Below are 17,532 nucleotides of genomic sequence, written 5' to 3' on the forward strand. Positions count from 1 at the left end.
TTTGATCTGAGGTGTGAAAGTGTTACATACTAATGTATCACTTGTGGTTATGTGCCAGTCAATTCCTCTAGAAATTGTATTACTGTGTATGTGCATCTCCTCCACCCACACACTGTACTGGCCATACACTGTTTGTACATGTAATGGTTGTAACACGAGCATGAGGGCATACATATCAGGTAGAGGTGTGTGATATATCGAAAATTTATCGATATCGCGATAATTTTCCGGTATTATTATCTTATCAAATTCGATATTGCAAATGCTGATCTCGGTATTTTATGGATTAATTGATATATCGAGAAAATTTAGATAAAATTACAGTATTTTGGTCTGTGATTGTGCAATCGCGCTAGAAATAAAGGTCAGTTATGTGCAATTTAACCATTTAAAAGCTTATCTACCAGTTTCCTAGGCTTGTTAGTAGTACTACATAATGTTTTCAGTGGATCTATTACATTTAAAGCACATCTATAAACATCGGCTGCCCACTTAATTAATTTTCCCACACCATTTAATTAATTATCGAAATCAAATCGATATCGTGATATTTTACTAATTATCTATCGATATTATATCGAAATCGAAATCCTGATATCGCACACCACTAATATCAGGCAAAGCCTGAATGCCTCGTGTTACAGCTAATATGTAAGACTGTACCTAGAGTCACGGCAATCACATGAATAAATAAAAAAACTTTGACAAAAAACCTAAGAAAACAAACAAACAAACAAAAAAAGGGTTATAGTTATTATATTAGTTTCATAGTTATTATATTAGTTTCATAGTTATTATATTAGTTTACACTATCATCATGGCTCTTGTAGCTATTAGCTTTTACTGTTGATCAAATATCAGTTGCTACTCAATGGTTGTCAGTTGTTAAAAATATACTAAAGAAGTGCAACTAAGCCTCCACCATAGATAAAGTCAGTCCTCTGTTTCCCGTCTACTGCCCACATCTTGCTCCAAATGTTTCATTATTCTGTATTCTTCCATTATTTTCCTTGTATTCTGTACAGGGTCAGTAACAGCCATCTTGTAACAGTGTCAGCAGTGTGATCAAGTTGGTACAAACTCACATTTGTGTTATTGTTAACAAGGAAGGTACAACCTTAAGCGTGTTCTTATGATAGTGCCAAGCAACAATGGCTTGAAAAACTGCCAATCTTGTAATGGAAATGGACCGCCCATATGCAAATACGTTTGAGTCCAGGACGGGAAACAGAGTGTTTATATGGAGTGGCCTAATATACCCTTTTCAGCAGGAGTATAATAATGCCTCAATGTGAGGCAGGTAGTGAGTGAGCTACTCACTGATGTATGATGACGTCTTGTTGAGCACATGTCTTGTTTAACTGGCAAGACACCTGACACTCAAGTGTAGGAGCACACAGAGTTACCCCCTCCACATGTGCTTACATAGCACTTATTAAATGGATTTTAAAGCACGGGTATTACATAGATTTTGAATTAAGTGCTGGAGACATCATTTGGGTATGCACTTCTGTGCAAAAACCTGTTATATACAAATGTATTTTAAAATTAAAATTGTCGTGTCCTTTTCCAACTACCTGCCACAAACCATCAACAAACTGCTTAATTAAATATTACAGCATTTGTAAGGCTGCTCTCCAGCTATAGTGTAATATTCTCAGTTATCCAGACACAATGTCCAGACAATAATAAAGTGAACTGCAATATTGACTGGAAATTGTCTGGTTGTCAAACGTTGTTTGAGCTCTGTACAATATAGCAGAAAATTTTGGCAGAAGATTTTGGTGAATTGATCTTTGACAGAAATTGGCAAATGAATACACCACAGTACATTACCAACCCAATTTAGATACCACAAATGACAAAAGTTTGGCAAAATATTGAAGCCTGATTTTCAAAAATTTCCTTGGGGGGGGGGGGGCATGCACCCAGACCCTCCTAGAAGCAGAGTGTGCTTCATACACTGTGTGGTCACCTTTAACAAAATCCTAGATCTGCCCCTGGCCTATTTAAAATTTCTGGTTATGCCCCCGAGAGTGTAAGCCTTGGCATATCTTTGGAGACATACAGTAACACTATTAAAGTCACAACAATCCAAAATGGTATATGCAAAAAGTTTGATGTAAAAACATTTGTAGATGAGTGACTATGGAATGATTCAGAGGTAAGTTTTTGTAGCTAGGCAGTTATATAATAGCCAATTATTTGCATGATGAGGCCAGGATTACCTGTTTCTCATACACAAAATTTCCATGAGGGTGGGAGGTCATTTTTCATTATTCATTATTAAAGAAAATACTCCAAATCAAGTTGTCTGTTACTATAAAGGTTAGCTAAAGTCTTTTAAGAACTAGTACTTACACTTTACCATCATTTCTGAGGTGCAAGTGATATTTGCTGTGGTAGGGTTGGGAAAAAGCTTCGAATGTTTCGTGGGTTCGAAGATTAAGTGCAGTACTGCTCAAACGCAACGTCATCTTGCAAAAGTGTGAGCGATCAATAACTCACTAATTAAAGGGCATGGCACCTGTTTCGCTCACGAGTATTCATCCTGTTTCTTTTGGGATGAACATTGGCAAGTGAAATGGGTGTCACAACCCTTAATTAACGAACTGTTTAATCACTCACACTCTCGCAAGGTGACGTTGCTTTTGAGCGGTACTGTAAACTTCAAATTATAAAAGTTTCCTTCAAAGCTTCGTAGTCTACAAAAGAATAAACGTTACCACTTGCAATCCATCGATCACGTCAGGTACTGCTGCTATTTCAAACGTATTAAATAACATTAGAAATATAAAACTTAAGAAGGATGTGCAAAATACAAGAAAACCTGTAACTTGAAAGCAAACACCAAAGCTTCAAATATTTGAACATTTTATTAGCAAACATTTGAAGGTAAAGTTCAATGTTCATCCCAGCCCTATTTGCTGTGCTGTAATATGATAGCCAGTCTTCTTAGCTTCAAAATACATGTGCACGTGATTGATAACAGCAATAATGAAATTAGAGGAGTTGGGTTAAAAAGGGATGCAGGCAGGGATGAGAAACAATTAATCCAAGTTTGTCTGGGGATTTGGAAGTTTGAACACGAAAGGTGATCTATGCAATCTACTAAAATACTCTAACAAAACAGAACAACCAAATACATTTGTACCTATGGCTGTGCTTACTGAACTTTTAATAGACGATATGCACACTTTATTACTCGAACGAAAAATGATCAATTAAGTGTAGATGGCGCAAAACTCAACGATAACTTAAAAGCGAAAGTCCCATACAAAAGTATGGGAAGCAAATGCGGCTCGAGCAATAACTCACCACTCGAGCTAAGGACAGGCCATCTCGCTTGCCATACACTTCTTTCCCGCAAAAGAAGTGCATGGCAAGCAAGATGGCCTGTCCTTAGCTCAAGTGGTGAGTTATTCAAAAGAAGTGTATGACAAGCAAGATGGCCTGTCCTTAGCTCAAGTGGTGAGTTATTCAAAAGAAGTGTATAGCAAGCAAGATGGCCTGTCCTTAGCTCAAGTGGTGAGTTATTGCTCAAGCCGCATTTGCTTCCCATACTTTTGTATGGGACTTCCGCTTTTAAGTTACTGTCGAATTTTGCTCTGTCTACGCTTAATTGATCATTTTACGTTTGAGTAATGCACCTATCAATGTCACGCCCCACCTACCCCAGGTCGGGTAGCAGGTGGGGATTCGTCACCCAAGCTCGTCCCCAGGGTAGGGGCATTTGCAACGTGAATACCTGTACTTTTCCATACTGTTGTGATTCCCGGGATAATTAGTAGGGGATTCGTAACTCAAAGTTGTCCCGGGATAATTAGTAGGGGATAATTAGTAGGGGATTCGTAACCACCAGTCAGGGTTAGTCTTCTCAACAACTAAACAGACACACATTGTAATCCCACAATGAAAAAAATATACTACATGTAATACTGGCATGTACGTGTACAGTAAATTAAATACTTATTGTAGTTTGTATGAAATGAGCAGTGTGGTTGCCAAAGGAAACAGAAAGGAGGGTTGGGAGCTTATAGCTTCCCTCCTCCCTCAGAATGATATGCCAAAATTATTCTTCTTGGAGTGAGGCTGAAAACCAAGAAAAAGAATATACTCGAATAGAACGCTCAAATACCCTAATACAACAGTCAAAGAACTTAACGTGGTCCTAAAATTAGGTTAAAAACAAATTGAATCACTGATCTCTTACTTTGAGACTTGGTACATATCTTACCATTGTACCAAGTATTTCCAGGTGTCTAAAGGCTGTTTTGTATTGCTTATCAATGTAAATTATTAGTTATAATGTATAATATCTTGTAAAGTATTTGTACAAATGTTCCTTATCTCTTCCTTCTCAATACTTCTCCCTTACACTTACACAAAGCCTTCACTTGTGGTAATCTTATCTCTTGTACCATATCTTCATCAACCTCACGATCCTCAGTAAACTCTTCCTTATATTCCACCTCCACTGGGACCTCTTGTAGTGACCAGATCTTCTGCTGCTGTCCAATCCTGACCATCCTGTGTATTAAGGGTTATCGTAATAGAGAAGAAATGTGGTACGTAAATGAACTGATGAGTTATTGTACTTGTGTTTGACCAACAATTAAGGACGGTGGATTTAAGCAACACTATTAAAACGTCACTTGCTGCCAAATCAGGTTGCTTGATTTCATTGTACCACAGGTCTTAAACAACATACTAAAAATATGTGACTGGATCTGCAAAATCCCACATGTTCACACATTTTCAAATTCCATTTTTGCACATTACTTGGATTCTATTTTACAAGTACACGCACAGTAGGGACATAACACTTCTTATTGTTTTACTGTGATTTAATATCATGGACTACTCCAGCTTGTTTCAGTACTTTTTATTGATGTGCTATGGTCCCTACTCTAGTTGAAAATTCCAATTATTTTTGTGTACTTGTTTGTTAACTTTTTTTGTATATAATTATTATGACTGGTGAACCCACGCATACCGCATCTGAAATGGCACTGTGCATCCCAGCTATATCAATTATTGTATGAAAAGTGAAGTATCAGTTGTCAGCTATGTTCATTGAACCCATTTCAAATCAAGAACTGTTCAAAAAGCACCTCTGCAATCCACGCATACCAAAAGAAAGAAATGGTTTCCCGCACACCAGTTTATATTGCCTGAAAAGTGAAGTATCCATTATGCTTCGTTGTCAGCTATGTTCAACCCGTTACACAGCAGTACGAATCAAGAACCATTCGAAAAGCACCTCTGCAATCAAAATAGCCACTATGAAAAATACGGACAATTTCCGTTACGAAGGCAAGCCATCACGTTCTACCGCCAAATCGACACTTTGACAGCGAAGATGAATGGGACACAAAGGAGGACACTGGTAAGTCCATGAAGAATGCATTGTATGTACTGCAGTATGCCAAAAGGCACCCTCTTTGGCTGAAGCAACATCGAATAGTTAAAAAATCAAGCCTGTAGGTTTAGCTGTTGTTTTGTCTGAAGGCATCAGTCAGTTACTCAGTCAGTCAGTACAAAATTCCATTATTAAAAAAAAAAAAATTCCATTGAAAGCATTTCAGGTCAATCTGAAAGCTTGTGCGAGCTTACATATGTAGTTTCATCTAACAATTCTGCCTCATTGTTGTCAGGGAAAATTGAGGCTGGTTTTTGGGTGGTGTTATTTTGTGATCCACGCCTACTCCTTTGTGGTCCCTACTATACAGTACTATTGTACTGTATGATTACATTTCCTTTATCTACAAATGTACATACTGTAGACAGCCAAAGGATGGTCAACTGAAGTTTCAGCCCAAAAAACTGACAACTTTAGATGCAGCGTTACTAAGTGGTAACAACAGAATGATTGATTTGTACTGTGATTGTACGGACAATTAACTACAGGTGTTTAATTAAACGACCATAGCTTACAAATACAGTCTTATATACGGAGTTGTAACTTACACCACAACATTTTCAATGAACAAGTGAATTGCTTGGTAAGTTGTGTGCTACTGGTCCTTCCAATGACCATGTAGGACAAAGTCAAAAATTGGAGAAAAAGATAAAAGTGAACCACATGTCCAACACAAACTCAAACTTCTCTATCTTTAGGGACTACAACAATAAAAAGGTTTTGTTGTTAGCACTTTCCATCATCACTAAACAGATGCTTAAAAATTTACAGAATTTTTTAACCAGGCTTGCTGAAATTGTTTTCGTGAAAGTGTGTGTGTGTACCTATCTATCTACCTATCTATGTTTGTCCGTACGTACCCACATGAGCAAAATCATTTAATAACAGTAAAAGCAGCTTTTACGTAAGAAGTAAAAGTGAAATGAAGTCTGTAGTAAACTTCTGCACAGGTGAACTTTGCTCTGAGGTGGTTTCTTTTCGGCAGACTGAAATACGGGTGTGGTGACTTTCCTCAGACTGCTTTCCCCTTGAGGTTTTCAGGCATTTAGCAACTGAAAAACAACGGTGCAGGCCTCGTACACTACCAGGAATAGCCTATCGCTTCGAGTTGAAAGGGAGCGTATCCCTTACATACGCGAACGAAAATGAAGAGCAGCTTTGAGGCTTTGTCGAGAGAATGTGTGGGAAAAAACATGTTAGTCACACTATAAAACAGTTTAGAAGATAGTTCTGTGTGTAATATGTTGGTAAAAGCGGTTTGTGTAACAAACACTTCCTTAGCAGTGCATAGCAACGTAATTGAACGAATTACAAATATTTCATGAATTACAAAATACGAGAATTAGCTAATAATATTATGGCACAACCCAAAACTACCCTATTGTAAAGTAGTAATACATAGTTGGTTAATTCATAGTAGTATATACTGTCTATGGTTATTCCAGATGAGTTAGCTAGCTGCATGGCGCCTGGTTTTTAGAAGTAGCACAACATCAACTTGTTTTCTTCCATAATTCTAAATTATTTTACCTCTTGTGTTTAATACATTTATCAGGCTTGAGCAAACATCTCGGATTATTACAGATCCAGTCACAAATGTTGTAGCATTTCTACATAACAACACATGTGCAACTTTATTGTCACAGATGTTTTAGCCCAACTTATTAAAAGGATGATAACATGAGCGTAAATTGGATGGCTGCAGGTTTGAGGCTACCTAGGTCCAGTCATGGATTTTTTCTCCTTTCTGCAACTTTTCAACAGTGATGGGCAAGTTACTTTTTAAAAGTAACTAGTTACATATTACATATTACTTGCAGCTGAACTATTTAGTTACAGTTACATATTACCAATAAAATAAAGTAACTGTAATAATATTACATATTATATTACTTTGTGCCCACAGCCTTAAGCTGTCACGTTTGAAACTACCACCTTATCACGTGACATGATTGCGTTGTTAGACAATGTACAAATCTTGATTATAAGTAAGAAGCTGGTGAATAAGCCTCATTCAGTAGTCTTCATTACTTCGTTGTGGCTAGGCGTTACTCAGTGGATTACTAACGAGATCAGTAACTTCGTTACTTGTAGTAATACTATTACGTAATATTAGATTCGTTACAGTAACTATATTACTTAGGTAACGCGTTACATTTGTAAGTAAAGTAACTTGAGTTATATTACCTGTTTTTATAGCGTATTTCGTTATATTACTTAGTTACCACAAAAGTAATAATATTACGTAACGCGTTACTTATGTAACGCGTTACTCCCAACACTGCTTTTCAAATACACCTTAAATAGCTAATGTCTTAGTAGCTAAAGTCTTTGAACAGGCTGTAGGACCAGGTGTCCTACAGACCTTCAGCACTTGTGCTGTAAAGCTTTAATAATTTTTTTTTAAAAAATGACACAATGATCCTCAGATATTAACAACCATAACATTTCAACCATACAAGTTGTGACAACTAATAATGTTTAAGCCTATCTCCTGTACTGACTTAACACATTACACACACTGTAACAACACACATGCTTGTAATATACCGAAGGTGGCTTACTTACCACAGATCCAGACATGAGGAACTCAAATCTTTAAGTTGAACCATCTCAGAACTATACATTTTGATCTCATTCCTCTAACTGCTCATGATTGTCCAGTAGAGGTAGTCTACATGATGGCAAATAGATGAAATAACGTGGATGTCTGTACGTGTGTACAGTATAGGAGTACATTTAATAGATGCATACACACTGTATGGTTATTGTTTTCAAAACAGAGAATATGCAGAACATGTATCACTCACTCACACACACACAGCACACTCACGCATGCACGCACGCACGCACCCACACCCACACACACACAATGTACACACATATTATTACAACATACTGTAATATACATACCTGTTGTTGTTGATTACCCTCTTACAGTCTTTGTTTACTATTAGCACACAACTCATTCAGTTTCTTCCACCTCTCTTGTAGAGTGACTATCCTCACACCAGTAGCCTTACTGGTATGGACTGCCTCCAACTTGACCTTCTCTCCATTCTGACGAAATGCTGTCGATGTCCTTCTATCTGGTGTTCAACAACTTGATGTTTTTGTTGTAAGCTAATAAGAAGGTTGTATTAACACACAGTTAGGGTATACACATTCAAGATGTTAAAAAGTTTAGATAAATCATTAATAAACTGAACAACTTCACTATATTTTCTTACTATGGACTATTTGTGTATGTAGCATATGTACAGAATAGAGTACAATAGTGTTACAATAGACAATAAGGTATAGTCATATCATGTGATGTAACACTACATGTCTACCTCATGTAATACACTTGTTCATGGTACATCATTCATTACCAGATCTACAAGATTACCACATGTTAGTGTAAGACTAATTCACTAGAATGGATAAAACATCATGGATGAAATATTTAAAAATTATAAAAGAATTCGTAATTTTTTGAGCACTTGTTTTGCAATGAAGAAAGGTGACAACAATATAATTTTGTTCCCCAACACAAGAGGAATTTTAAATTCTTTGTTTCGTCTCTGTGTTCCCAAGGAGACGTAAGATATCATCATTAGTCTGTCTTGTATTGATTGAGTGATTCACTCTCTTAAATTTTCACCTCTACCCTGGTTGTAGCAACGGCTTTGTCTGCTTATAGAGAACTTGATGGTGTAAATTGCATCTCTGTATAGAACTGCATTTGCAAGTTATGACCATTTCATTAAGCACCTGTAGTTTAATTGCCATATAGTCACTGTACAAATCGATCTTTCTGTTGTCACCATTTTGTAGTGCTGTAGCTTCACAAGTTCTCTGCTTCTAAGGCAGAAACTTTGGTTGACCATTCCTTTGGCTTCTAGAAAATTTAAATCTGAAAAAAATGCACTAAAATGTGAAGTTCTTGTTGATCTGGTCACATTTAAATACAGTGGAACCCCTCTAAGACAGACACTACTGAGGAAATATCCTTTATATGGAGGTGTCCCTATTTAAGGGGTTTTCTAATATTTTATTTTAATGCATGAGACTAGACCAAGTGGTGGAGCAAGATGAGTTATGGTACCATGTGAACCAGATATGATCAGTTTAATAGCAACAGAAGTGATGTTATTGATCATGGGTTACCTGTGGTGTGTGGCCTCTACTACACTATCCAGACAATTACTGAGGTACCACAAAAATGTTATACATGCTCCCATTAAGACTTGTCTGGATTACTCCATATTTGATTAGTTATCAAGATGGTTGCTATACAGTTTATCCTGTAGTGCAGTTTATTCTTAAAGTACACCAGCTACTATTATCAGAACACCTGGGTAAGAACATTAATAGCAGTACACCTGTACTTGATGCATATTCATATGGCTTCTCGTAACTTCAGCGTTTTAATTTGTCTCACACTTTGTAGAACTAGGTAATACAGTGTTTCTACATTAAATGATGTAGTTCGATTGATACAGCTGAGAGATGATAAGTTGTTATAAGGGACAATAACACTTGTGTGGTGGGTCAACTACAAAATTGTTTGTGTAAGTGAATTTGATCATACAGATGACACTGTTCATTAACATTACACAGTTCTGTTCAATTACTCTAATAGAACATACAAAGTTGACAAAACACTCTAATAGAACAGTCACTATAAACACTACACTACCTACCCTGGTGTCCACATCAGTGTGGATAGCCTCATGCCTCTTTAGTGCAGAATGTACGTCACATCCATTATCCAGTCCATCAAGTATTTGTGTCATGTCTGCCAACCAGCTCTCTCTTAGTGATGACTTGTAGGCAAACTCCTCTGCTAAGTGTTCCAGTTCTTCTTGTCTACATGTAAACACACCAGGAATACTTTAATGGGGCAATAACCCAAGCCATACAAGTGCTGAAATCATACAAGTGCAACAAGAATTTAGTGCATTTTTATGTAATTAAGAAATGAACAACAATTCTCACTTCCTTTTACAGCCTGCTAAAACAGCAGCATTAGCCCATTGTAGAACTGAACAGGCTTGTTTACTACAAGTTCTTGTCAGTGCTACATTCATGACAACATTACAAGTTTGTACCAGCTGTTAGAGCCTGACTGATGTGGCTGTTCGTGATGGGAGTGTATAAACAGTGGAATGGACTACTGGAATAGTGGAATACTGGAATGGTGGAATACTGGAATGATTGGATTGAATTTTTAAAAGTACAATATTATTTTTACATCTGAATAAGCTCAACTCCTCCCCTTATGTAAGTAAATAAATAGCATACTTCACCTCACCATTACAAATGTAATGTACTGTAAAGTCAGTTATGAACATGGGAATACCAAGAAGACACCTAACTTAACCCTTGTTCCTTTTTAAAAAAAAAAAAAATTCTACGTTACTAATTTATAATTTGCTATGGCTTTGTACATGGAAACTCACGTATTTTACTGCATACTTTTACATCACCCATAACTCATGTGCTGTCAGCCGCATCAGCAAATGGATACACCTGTACAATAATCCGTAGAAAGCAAAGTTTGGAAAAGAAAGCTGCACCACGTCGAAACAGAAACGTGTGACCGATTTGTTCTCGAGGCTATTTTATCTGCTACAAAGAATCAATGTGTGGAATCTCCCATGAAAGATGCTTCGAACTGCAATGCAAATGAAGAAGTGTTATCACCAAATTATTGAATGTGATTCACTCAATGAATTTCTGATTACTTACGACAACCAAGGCTGGACCTACTTATTATTTTATGTATAATTTTGTAATTATGTATACTTGTTCCTATTGTTGTACTGGAGCTGTGATGTTTCAGCTCCCTGGGATACTATCAGCAACAAGCTGCCTATCCCAGTCACAAATCAATCATTCATTCAATCAATCAATCAATCAATCAATCAATCAATCAATTATTCAGTCAATCAATCAATCAATCAATCAATCACCTCAGCTGCAGTCCAGTGATATGCGAGCCACTGAAGTGGAGAGTCGTCATAAAATCTGTTACCAGTTTGTCAGAGACGGGAACAATGCAAGACGAGAGGTGAGAAGAGAGAAATGGACTTTACCGTAGTTGTGATGAGTCAAGAAAAGAATTTTCCGAGTCTGGTCTTTACACTAGCTGTGGAAAGATCTAATGACAAATTAAAACTGGCTAAATGTAGAGCTGCAGAATTAGACTGAGATGATGAACAACATGATGACATGTGAAAAATTGCAGAAACTATTGAAGCAACACAACTAGATGAACTTGACAAATTGTTTACTGAAGGTGATGCGCACGGTTTGGGAGGGGTACTCAAGAATATTTTGGAAATGGATCATAGGAAACAGAGAGATCAGTTTCTTCATGATCAAGCTACAAACAGTAAGTGCTGCTTATTTACCAGTATACTATTTCAGTGTAGTATACTATTACCAGTATACTATTTCAGTGTACTTTGTCATAATAGGCTGTGGGAAAGAGTAGTAATAATTGGAGTATGATAACTATCAGAATTGGTAATCTGTTGATTTTGCTTGTGTATCGCTTAAAACCATTTGATAATTTCTAGCATTAGCTGTGTTTACAAGAAGCCCAGCTGCTTACGAGGCCTTGAAGAGTTTTAAGATTCTACAGTTACCTTCATGGACCACATTACAGTCATACAAAGGAACCTTTCTAGGGCTAGCAGCAGACGCATTGAAGATCAGATGGCCAACTCCACGACTTACAAAGAGTGTGTGCAGGATGGAAAGAGAGAAGATGGAGTATTAATATGTGGAGGTAGCTTGCCTGGAATTCTCAAAGTCAGAAACTTATGGGTTTCATGTCAAAGTATGTAATGGGAATCATTTTGTATTCAACCATCTGTTCTTTTACAACTTGGGATTTACTACACATTGATGTGTATGTCTTTTAAGGCTTTTGTAAGTAGTTCTTTGTCACTTATCCAGTATACTTTGTATCACCTTTGTGTATATCAAGCTCAGCTGTGAGACGTATTGCAGGAGGGAAACCAGATTCAGTCCATCACATTGTGCACACCCAATTCAGCAGTGTGTTGCTCCACACCACAGTGGAAAGCATTGTAGAGACCAAACCACTAGTATTATTGAACTACCCTTAGTAAAGAAACAATACAATAAAGTACACAAACCATCATAAATATTATATATTTAGAATCTTTACCTCCTTCAGGGTACTATCAACATTACGAAGCATTGGTACGAATGTTGGGTGTGGGAAGTACATGAAACCGAGGTCACAGGACTTTAGATAATTGGGGATGGCAGATTTATCTTTAGAGTTAATCGCTTGTAAAATTGTTATTTCTTGGGAAATGCTATCTTTTCTACTAAATGGTGCTGTTTTAATGTGTTGATATCGTAAGTGTAACATTTCACAGAGTGCAGCTCCTCCAAATCTATAATATACGTCATCCCCATCCATTGACATTACTACCGGTGCTTCATCACAGTCTTCACTTTCCTTAATGAGCGAGCTTTTCCTTCTCTGTCATCTTTCTTTAATTTTTTATTGGCTTTGCCTTTTGTCGATGCAGTAGGCAGTGGCTTAGGCTCTGTTTCACTCCTTCCTCGACTACTTCTGGGTGTGCGTTTCTTGGCGTTCCTGCCCAAACACATTTGCTGTAAGTTTCTGACGCTTGGCTCATGTTCCATTGATTCACCTAGAGCCGTTCTATTCACCATATCGATATTTTCCGAGGTGTTGCGATTCGCCTTTATTCTTGTTGAGCTTCTTGTTGCCATGTCTGTAGTCGGGACAATTTAAAGAATTTTCCGTTATAGTATGGCGCATTCCGCTGCAATAATTAAAGTGAAGCCATAGCACTTTACGGGCTCATTTATACACATTCATACTAGCGTCGGATACTCTTCCTAAACACTATTATAAACTATTGGTTCCATTTTATAACATGATCTAACTAGTACAATTACAAAGTAAACAGTGAACAAATCTCATGACACAATGACATATCACACACAACGGATACTTACCAGGTATAGTAATAGTATAGGAGTAACCATTATCCCCTATCATCATCACCATGACAACACCACATACTAGTACTCACTCACTAAAAAACTCCCCAGAGCTGAGTTGAACACTGCTGCAGCCTGTACAATGACAGGTTACCATGGGAACATCATGATCAACAAGAACTAACATACATCATTTCCTCCCACTGCCTTTGTCAAGATGACGGCAGATGAGACAGGAGGAGGCATACACCCGACAACCAGTAATCTACATAACAACTAGTTATTAACAGGTTAACATGATCTAGTTTACCCTTGTAAGAATAGTGGGTTGACCAGGGACATTAGTCGTAGTGACTCTACCAGTAGGGAGACCAGGCAAGGAACCAGGATTAGCGTGTATGACTGGACAAACAGGTGCATCTTGATATTCATCATAGCTTGAGTGAGGTCCTAGAGACAACTAATAACACCTAATGACTGCAGTTAGCTACCTCTGTTCTCATTGACATTCCACTGGTTAGGAATATTGCCATCACTGAAATGTACTTTACCGTCACCTCTGGCTTTAATGGACCTTGGATATATAATAGTTGACTATCACGTGCAGCAGCTCCACTCTGCTTACCTCCTTTAGCTCCAAGCCAAGGCCATAACTTAGCCCACGTGATTACACACACTACGCCAAGTAAAAACCAGTTCTTTTTAATCCTTTGTACCATATTAGCAGCCAAATGACATCGTGTTGTGCGCTCTTCTTTGTCATCTGCACCACCTGTCATCTACTACCATGTGATCAAAGCCGTGTGGTACCAGTACTAGTTCTAAATAGTGCACACAATTGTTCTAATTAGTGCTAGTAGTGAGTTTGCAGCTGTGTTTGTATTTATGTGTGTTGGTTCAAAGAAAGGGATTTTAGAGTGGTTTCGTCAAGGATGGATATCTGCTTTCAGTTCAGCTTTCAGGTACTTTCATTATAGGCCTACGTAGTTAGAAATGAAAAGGTTTAATTGATGATCTTTCCCTGCCATGATTAGGGTATCACAGTAAAATCATTTTCACACCTAATTTTTCAAAGTTTTCCCTGGGGAAGGGGACCCCATGTGCTTTGCACACTTGTAGTGATCCTCTCTAAAAACATAGATAACTCGATAATCTATAACCCCCCATTTTAACTTACCCCCACCCCCAGCTTAACAATCTGGAGGATTGAGCCCTACATAGTATCAATAGTTCATGTTATGGACTATTGATAGTATAGATTCATGTATGTCTGCTGTTGTATGGCTGCCAATGGTTGGTTTAGTATCTATTGGCCAGTGAACGGCACTTATCGATTGGAAATTATAAACGCCTGCTCCGAAAGGGTCTGGGGACTCTACAATAGAAAAGTTCTGCAGGCAGATCACTGTGTGATAGTAACGAAGCGGTAACCCAAAGAGCTCTCGTAATACTAGACTCAAAACAGAGAGCATTTCTCTTTACCTACAACTTATAAGTTACATAACCAACACTACAACATGGTTACAACCAATCATATTACTGCATGCGACCTGCACGTGACTGTTCATAATTACGTAATAGTACAGTATTAACTGGTCGTCGGTCAATTCTCGACATCCTCCGGGGCAGGGCCAAGGATCTCCTTGCTCCATTCAGATATGTTTTCCTTGGCCTTAGCAGCAGAACATCTTATTGGGCATTGTGTCATCAGTGGTGTATGTTCATCATCATCATTCTTAAGTTCTGTAACAGTCTCATTCTCATCAGTCGATATCTCTAATGGATAAAGTTTAGAAATTGGTTGGTTTGTTCTTTCACTGTTGGTCTTCACTTCTACAGCCCGAACATATCCATCGTTCCCCTTGATCATCCCCTTGATCACTGCCATTTTCCAAGTAAACCTGGGTGAATCATCATGTATGAGCACTACATCTCCAGTTTTAATTGTTTGAGGAGCACATGTTCCCTTCACCTTGTAGAATTCTCTAAGGGCAGTGAGATACTCTTGCTTCCAGCAACCTTTAAAATGTTGAAGTATCTGGGCTTGATGGGTGAAAGCTTCACGGATTATTGGGCCAGTAATATAGTCTGGATCTGTAACATGTTGATATGGTAATGCTCCAATCCTCCTTCCATATAGTAAATGTGATGGACATAGTGGTTCTGGATCGTTCAGATCAGTTGAAGTGTATGTCAGTGGGCGATCGTTCAAAATGGTTTCAATTTCAACGACAATAGTTTGTAATGCAAGCAGTGATATAAATGTCCTCCCGAGCACCTTCTTGAGGGTGGTCTTGGTAAGCCCAATGAGCCTTTCCCAAAAGCCACCATACCATGGTGCTCTTTTGGGTATGAACTAGCTGCCATGTTGTCCCTTGTTTAGTTAGTTGTTCACTAAAGGTAGTAGAGCTAAACATCTTCTTGAGTTCCTTTGTAGCTGATTGATAGGTGGATGTGTTATCTGAGATCTCGAGTCGAGGAAGGGACTTCCTGCCAACAAACCTTCTAAATGCTTGCAGAAAGTTCTCCTCTGTTAAGTCAGTTACAACTTCCAAGTGTACAGACAGCTCTTGTGTTGGCACATGTGAATAAACATATGTACACTTTCTGTTCTCCTCCTGTGTTACGTACAAACAAAGCTCCTGTAAAATCTACTCCCGTTACACTAAACGGTGCAGCACACAATGTGCGTGACTTGGGAAGTGGAGGTGCCTCTGGTACAGAGTATGGCCTTCCTGAAACCTTTTGGCAAATTACACATTTCCTTACTAAATTTCTCACTGTCTGACGAATTCTAGGTATCCAATACCTTTGGCGCAGAGCTGTGATAACACTGTTTACTCCACTATGGAGTTGGTTGACGTGAGTCATGTTGATGATTAGGGTTGTTAGTGGATGCTTTGTTGGCAGAAGGTAGGGAAATTTCGACAACTCACTAAGTGGTGCATTGTGAATTCTTCCACCGCATCAAATGAAGCCGTCCTTGTCCAGGAATAAACGGAGCTGTCTCACAAGTGACATCTTCTTTCTAGAATTAGATTGTAGATGTTTGACTTCTTGATGAAAGTAAGTCTGTTGGCAGTTGTAAACCCACTTGGATAGAGAATTGTTTATTTCTTGGGTGGAAAGTATTCCTGTGAGGCGAGCATTGGGATTCTTAGTGTTGTGGATAAATCTTGAAAGGTAAGCAGTAATTCTTAGCAGCCTTGTCAAAGAACTGTAATTGGAAATTGATAGAATCCTGTGCAGGCCTGTCTGTTCAACTGACATTGCTTTATCATTGACCACCTCATCAATGGTAGGCTCTGTCTGCAAATGTAATATTTTGGTCTCATTCTGTTTCCACTGTGGCCAACTTGATTGCTTGGTAAGCCAAGATGGACCGTACATCCAAAGAGAATCATAAAGCACTTCACTGTCTGTTCCTCTTGTTAACAAGTCAGCAGGATTATCTCCAGTAGGACAGTAATTCCACAGTGTTGGTGGGAAAGTCTGAGTGATTTCCTGGATGCGATGTGAGACAAATTGTAACTTCAACTGTTTCTTGCTGGAAATCCAATGCAACACAATTAGACTGTCTGACCATATATGGATTGGGATATCATGATAATGGCCACCTAAAGAGGTAATAACAAACTTGTGGCTACAAGAGCTGCCATAAGCTCCAGTCTTGGGAGAGTAAGTTTGCTAAGTGGTGCAACTCTTGTCTTTGCAATAAGAAATGTTGTGTGGCTACCATATTGAATGTATACCACAGCTCCATATGCCTTGAGACTGGCATCTGCAAAGGTGTGGAGCTCTTGAACTTTGTCAGAGTCATTGTCCAAGGGAAAGTACTGTCGTGGAATTGTTACTTGAATTGCCTTCTGTAAGCTGTCTACTATGCTACTCCATTTGTCTTTCATTGTGGCTTCCAGTGGTTCATCCCAATCAATGTTCTTCTCCCAGAGTTCTTGCATTAACAGCTTGGCACGTATAGTAACTGGAGAGAGAATGCCCAGTGGATCAAAGATCCTGGATGAGCACTGTAAAACTTTCCTCTTGGTAACACCTGAATCAAGAGTAGAATCAATTGGCTTTGGTGAAAAGCTTATTCTGTCTGTTGATAA

General features: G+C 38.2%; 1 protein-coding gene across 2 annotated transcripts; it reads right to left on the reverse strand.

Annotated features, from left to right (window-relative positions):
* Nucleotides 1–3,854: 3,854 nt before the first annotated feature.
* On the reverse strand, nucleotides 3,855–14,287 carry LOC136238914 (sodium/bile acid cotransporter 7-A-like). 2 transcript variants are annotated; one of them, XM_066029563.1, is made up of 11 exons: nucleotides 14,049–14,287; nucleotides 13,915–13,997; nucleotides 13,734–13,873; nucleotides 13,613–13,688; nucleotides 13,520–13,558; nucleotides 13,439–13,474; nucleotides 10,111–10,276; nucleotides 8,336–8,545; nucleotides 7,991–8,096; nucleotides 4,385–4,530; nucleotides 3,855–3,884 (listed from the first exon to the last, which is right to left on the reverse strand). In XM_066029563.1, exons 1-7 carry the CDS (start codon nucleotides 14,200–14,202, stop codon nucleotides 10,187–10,189), a joined length of 618 nt encoding a protein of 205 aa, XP_065885635.1. In that variant the 5' UTR covers nucleotides 14,203–14,287; the 3' UTR covers nucleotides 3,855–3,884; nucleotides 4,385–4,530; nucleotides 7,991–8,096; nucleotides 8,336–8,545; nucleotides 10,111–10,186. The 2 variants fall into 2 exon arrangements, with proteins under 2 accessions (XP_065885635.1, XP_065885634.1); XM_066029562.1 differs by lacking the exon at nucleotides 3,855–3,884 and having other exon boundaries at nucleotides 3,911–4,530.
* Nucleotides 14,288–17,532: the final 3,245 nt, after the last annotated feature.

Source organism: Dysidea avara, chromosome 11 (genome assembly GCF_963678975.1).
Source record: "Dysidea avara chromosome 11, odDysAvar1.4, whole genome shotgun sequence".
NCBI lineage: Eukaryota > Metazoa > Porifera > Demospongiae > Dictyoceratida > Dysideidae > Dysidea > Dysidea avara.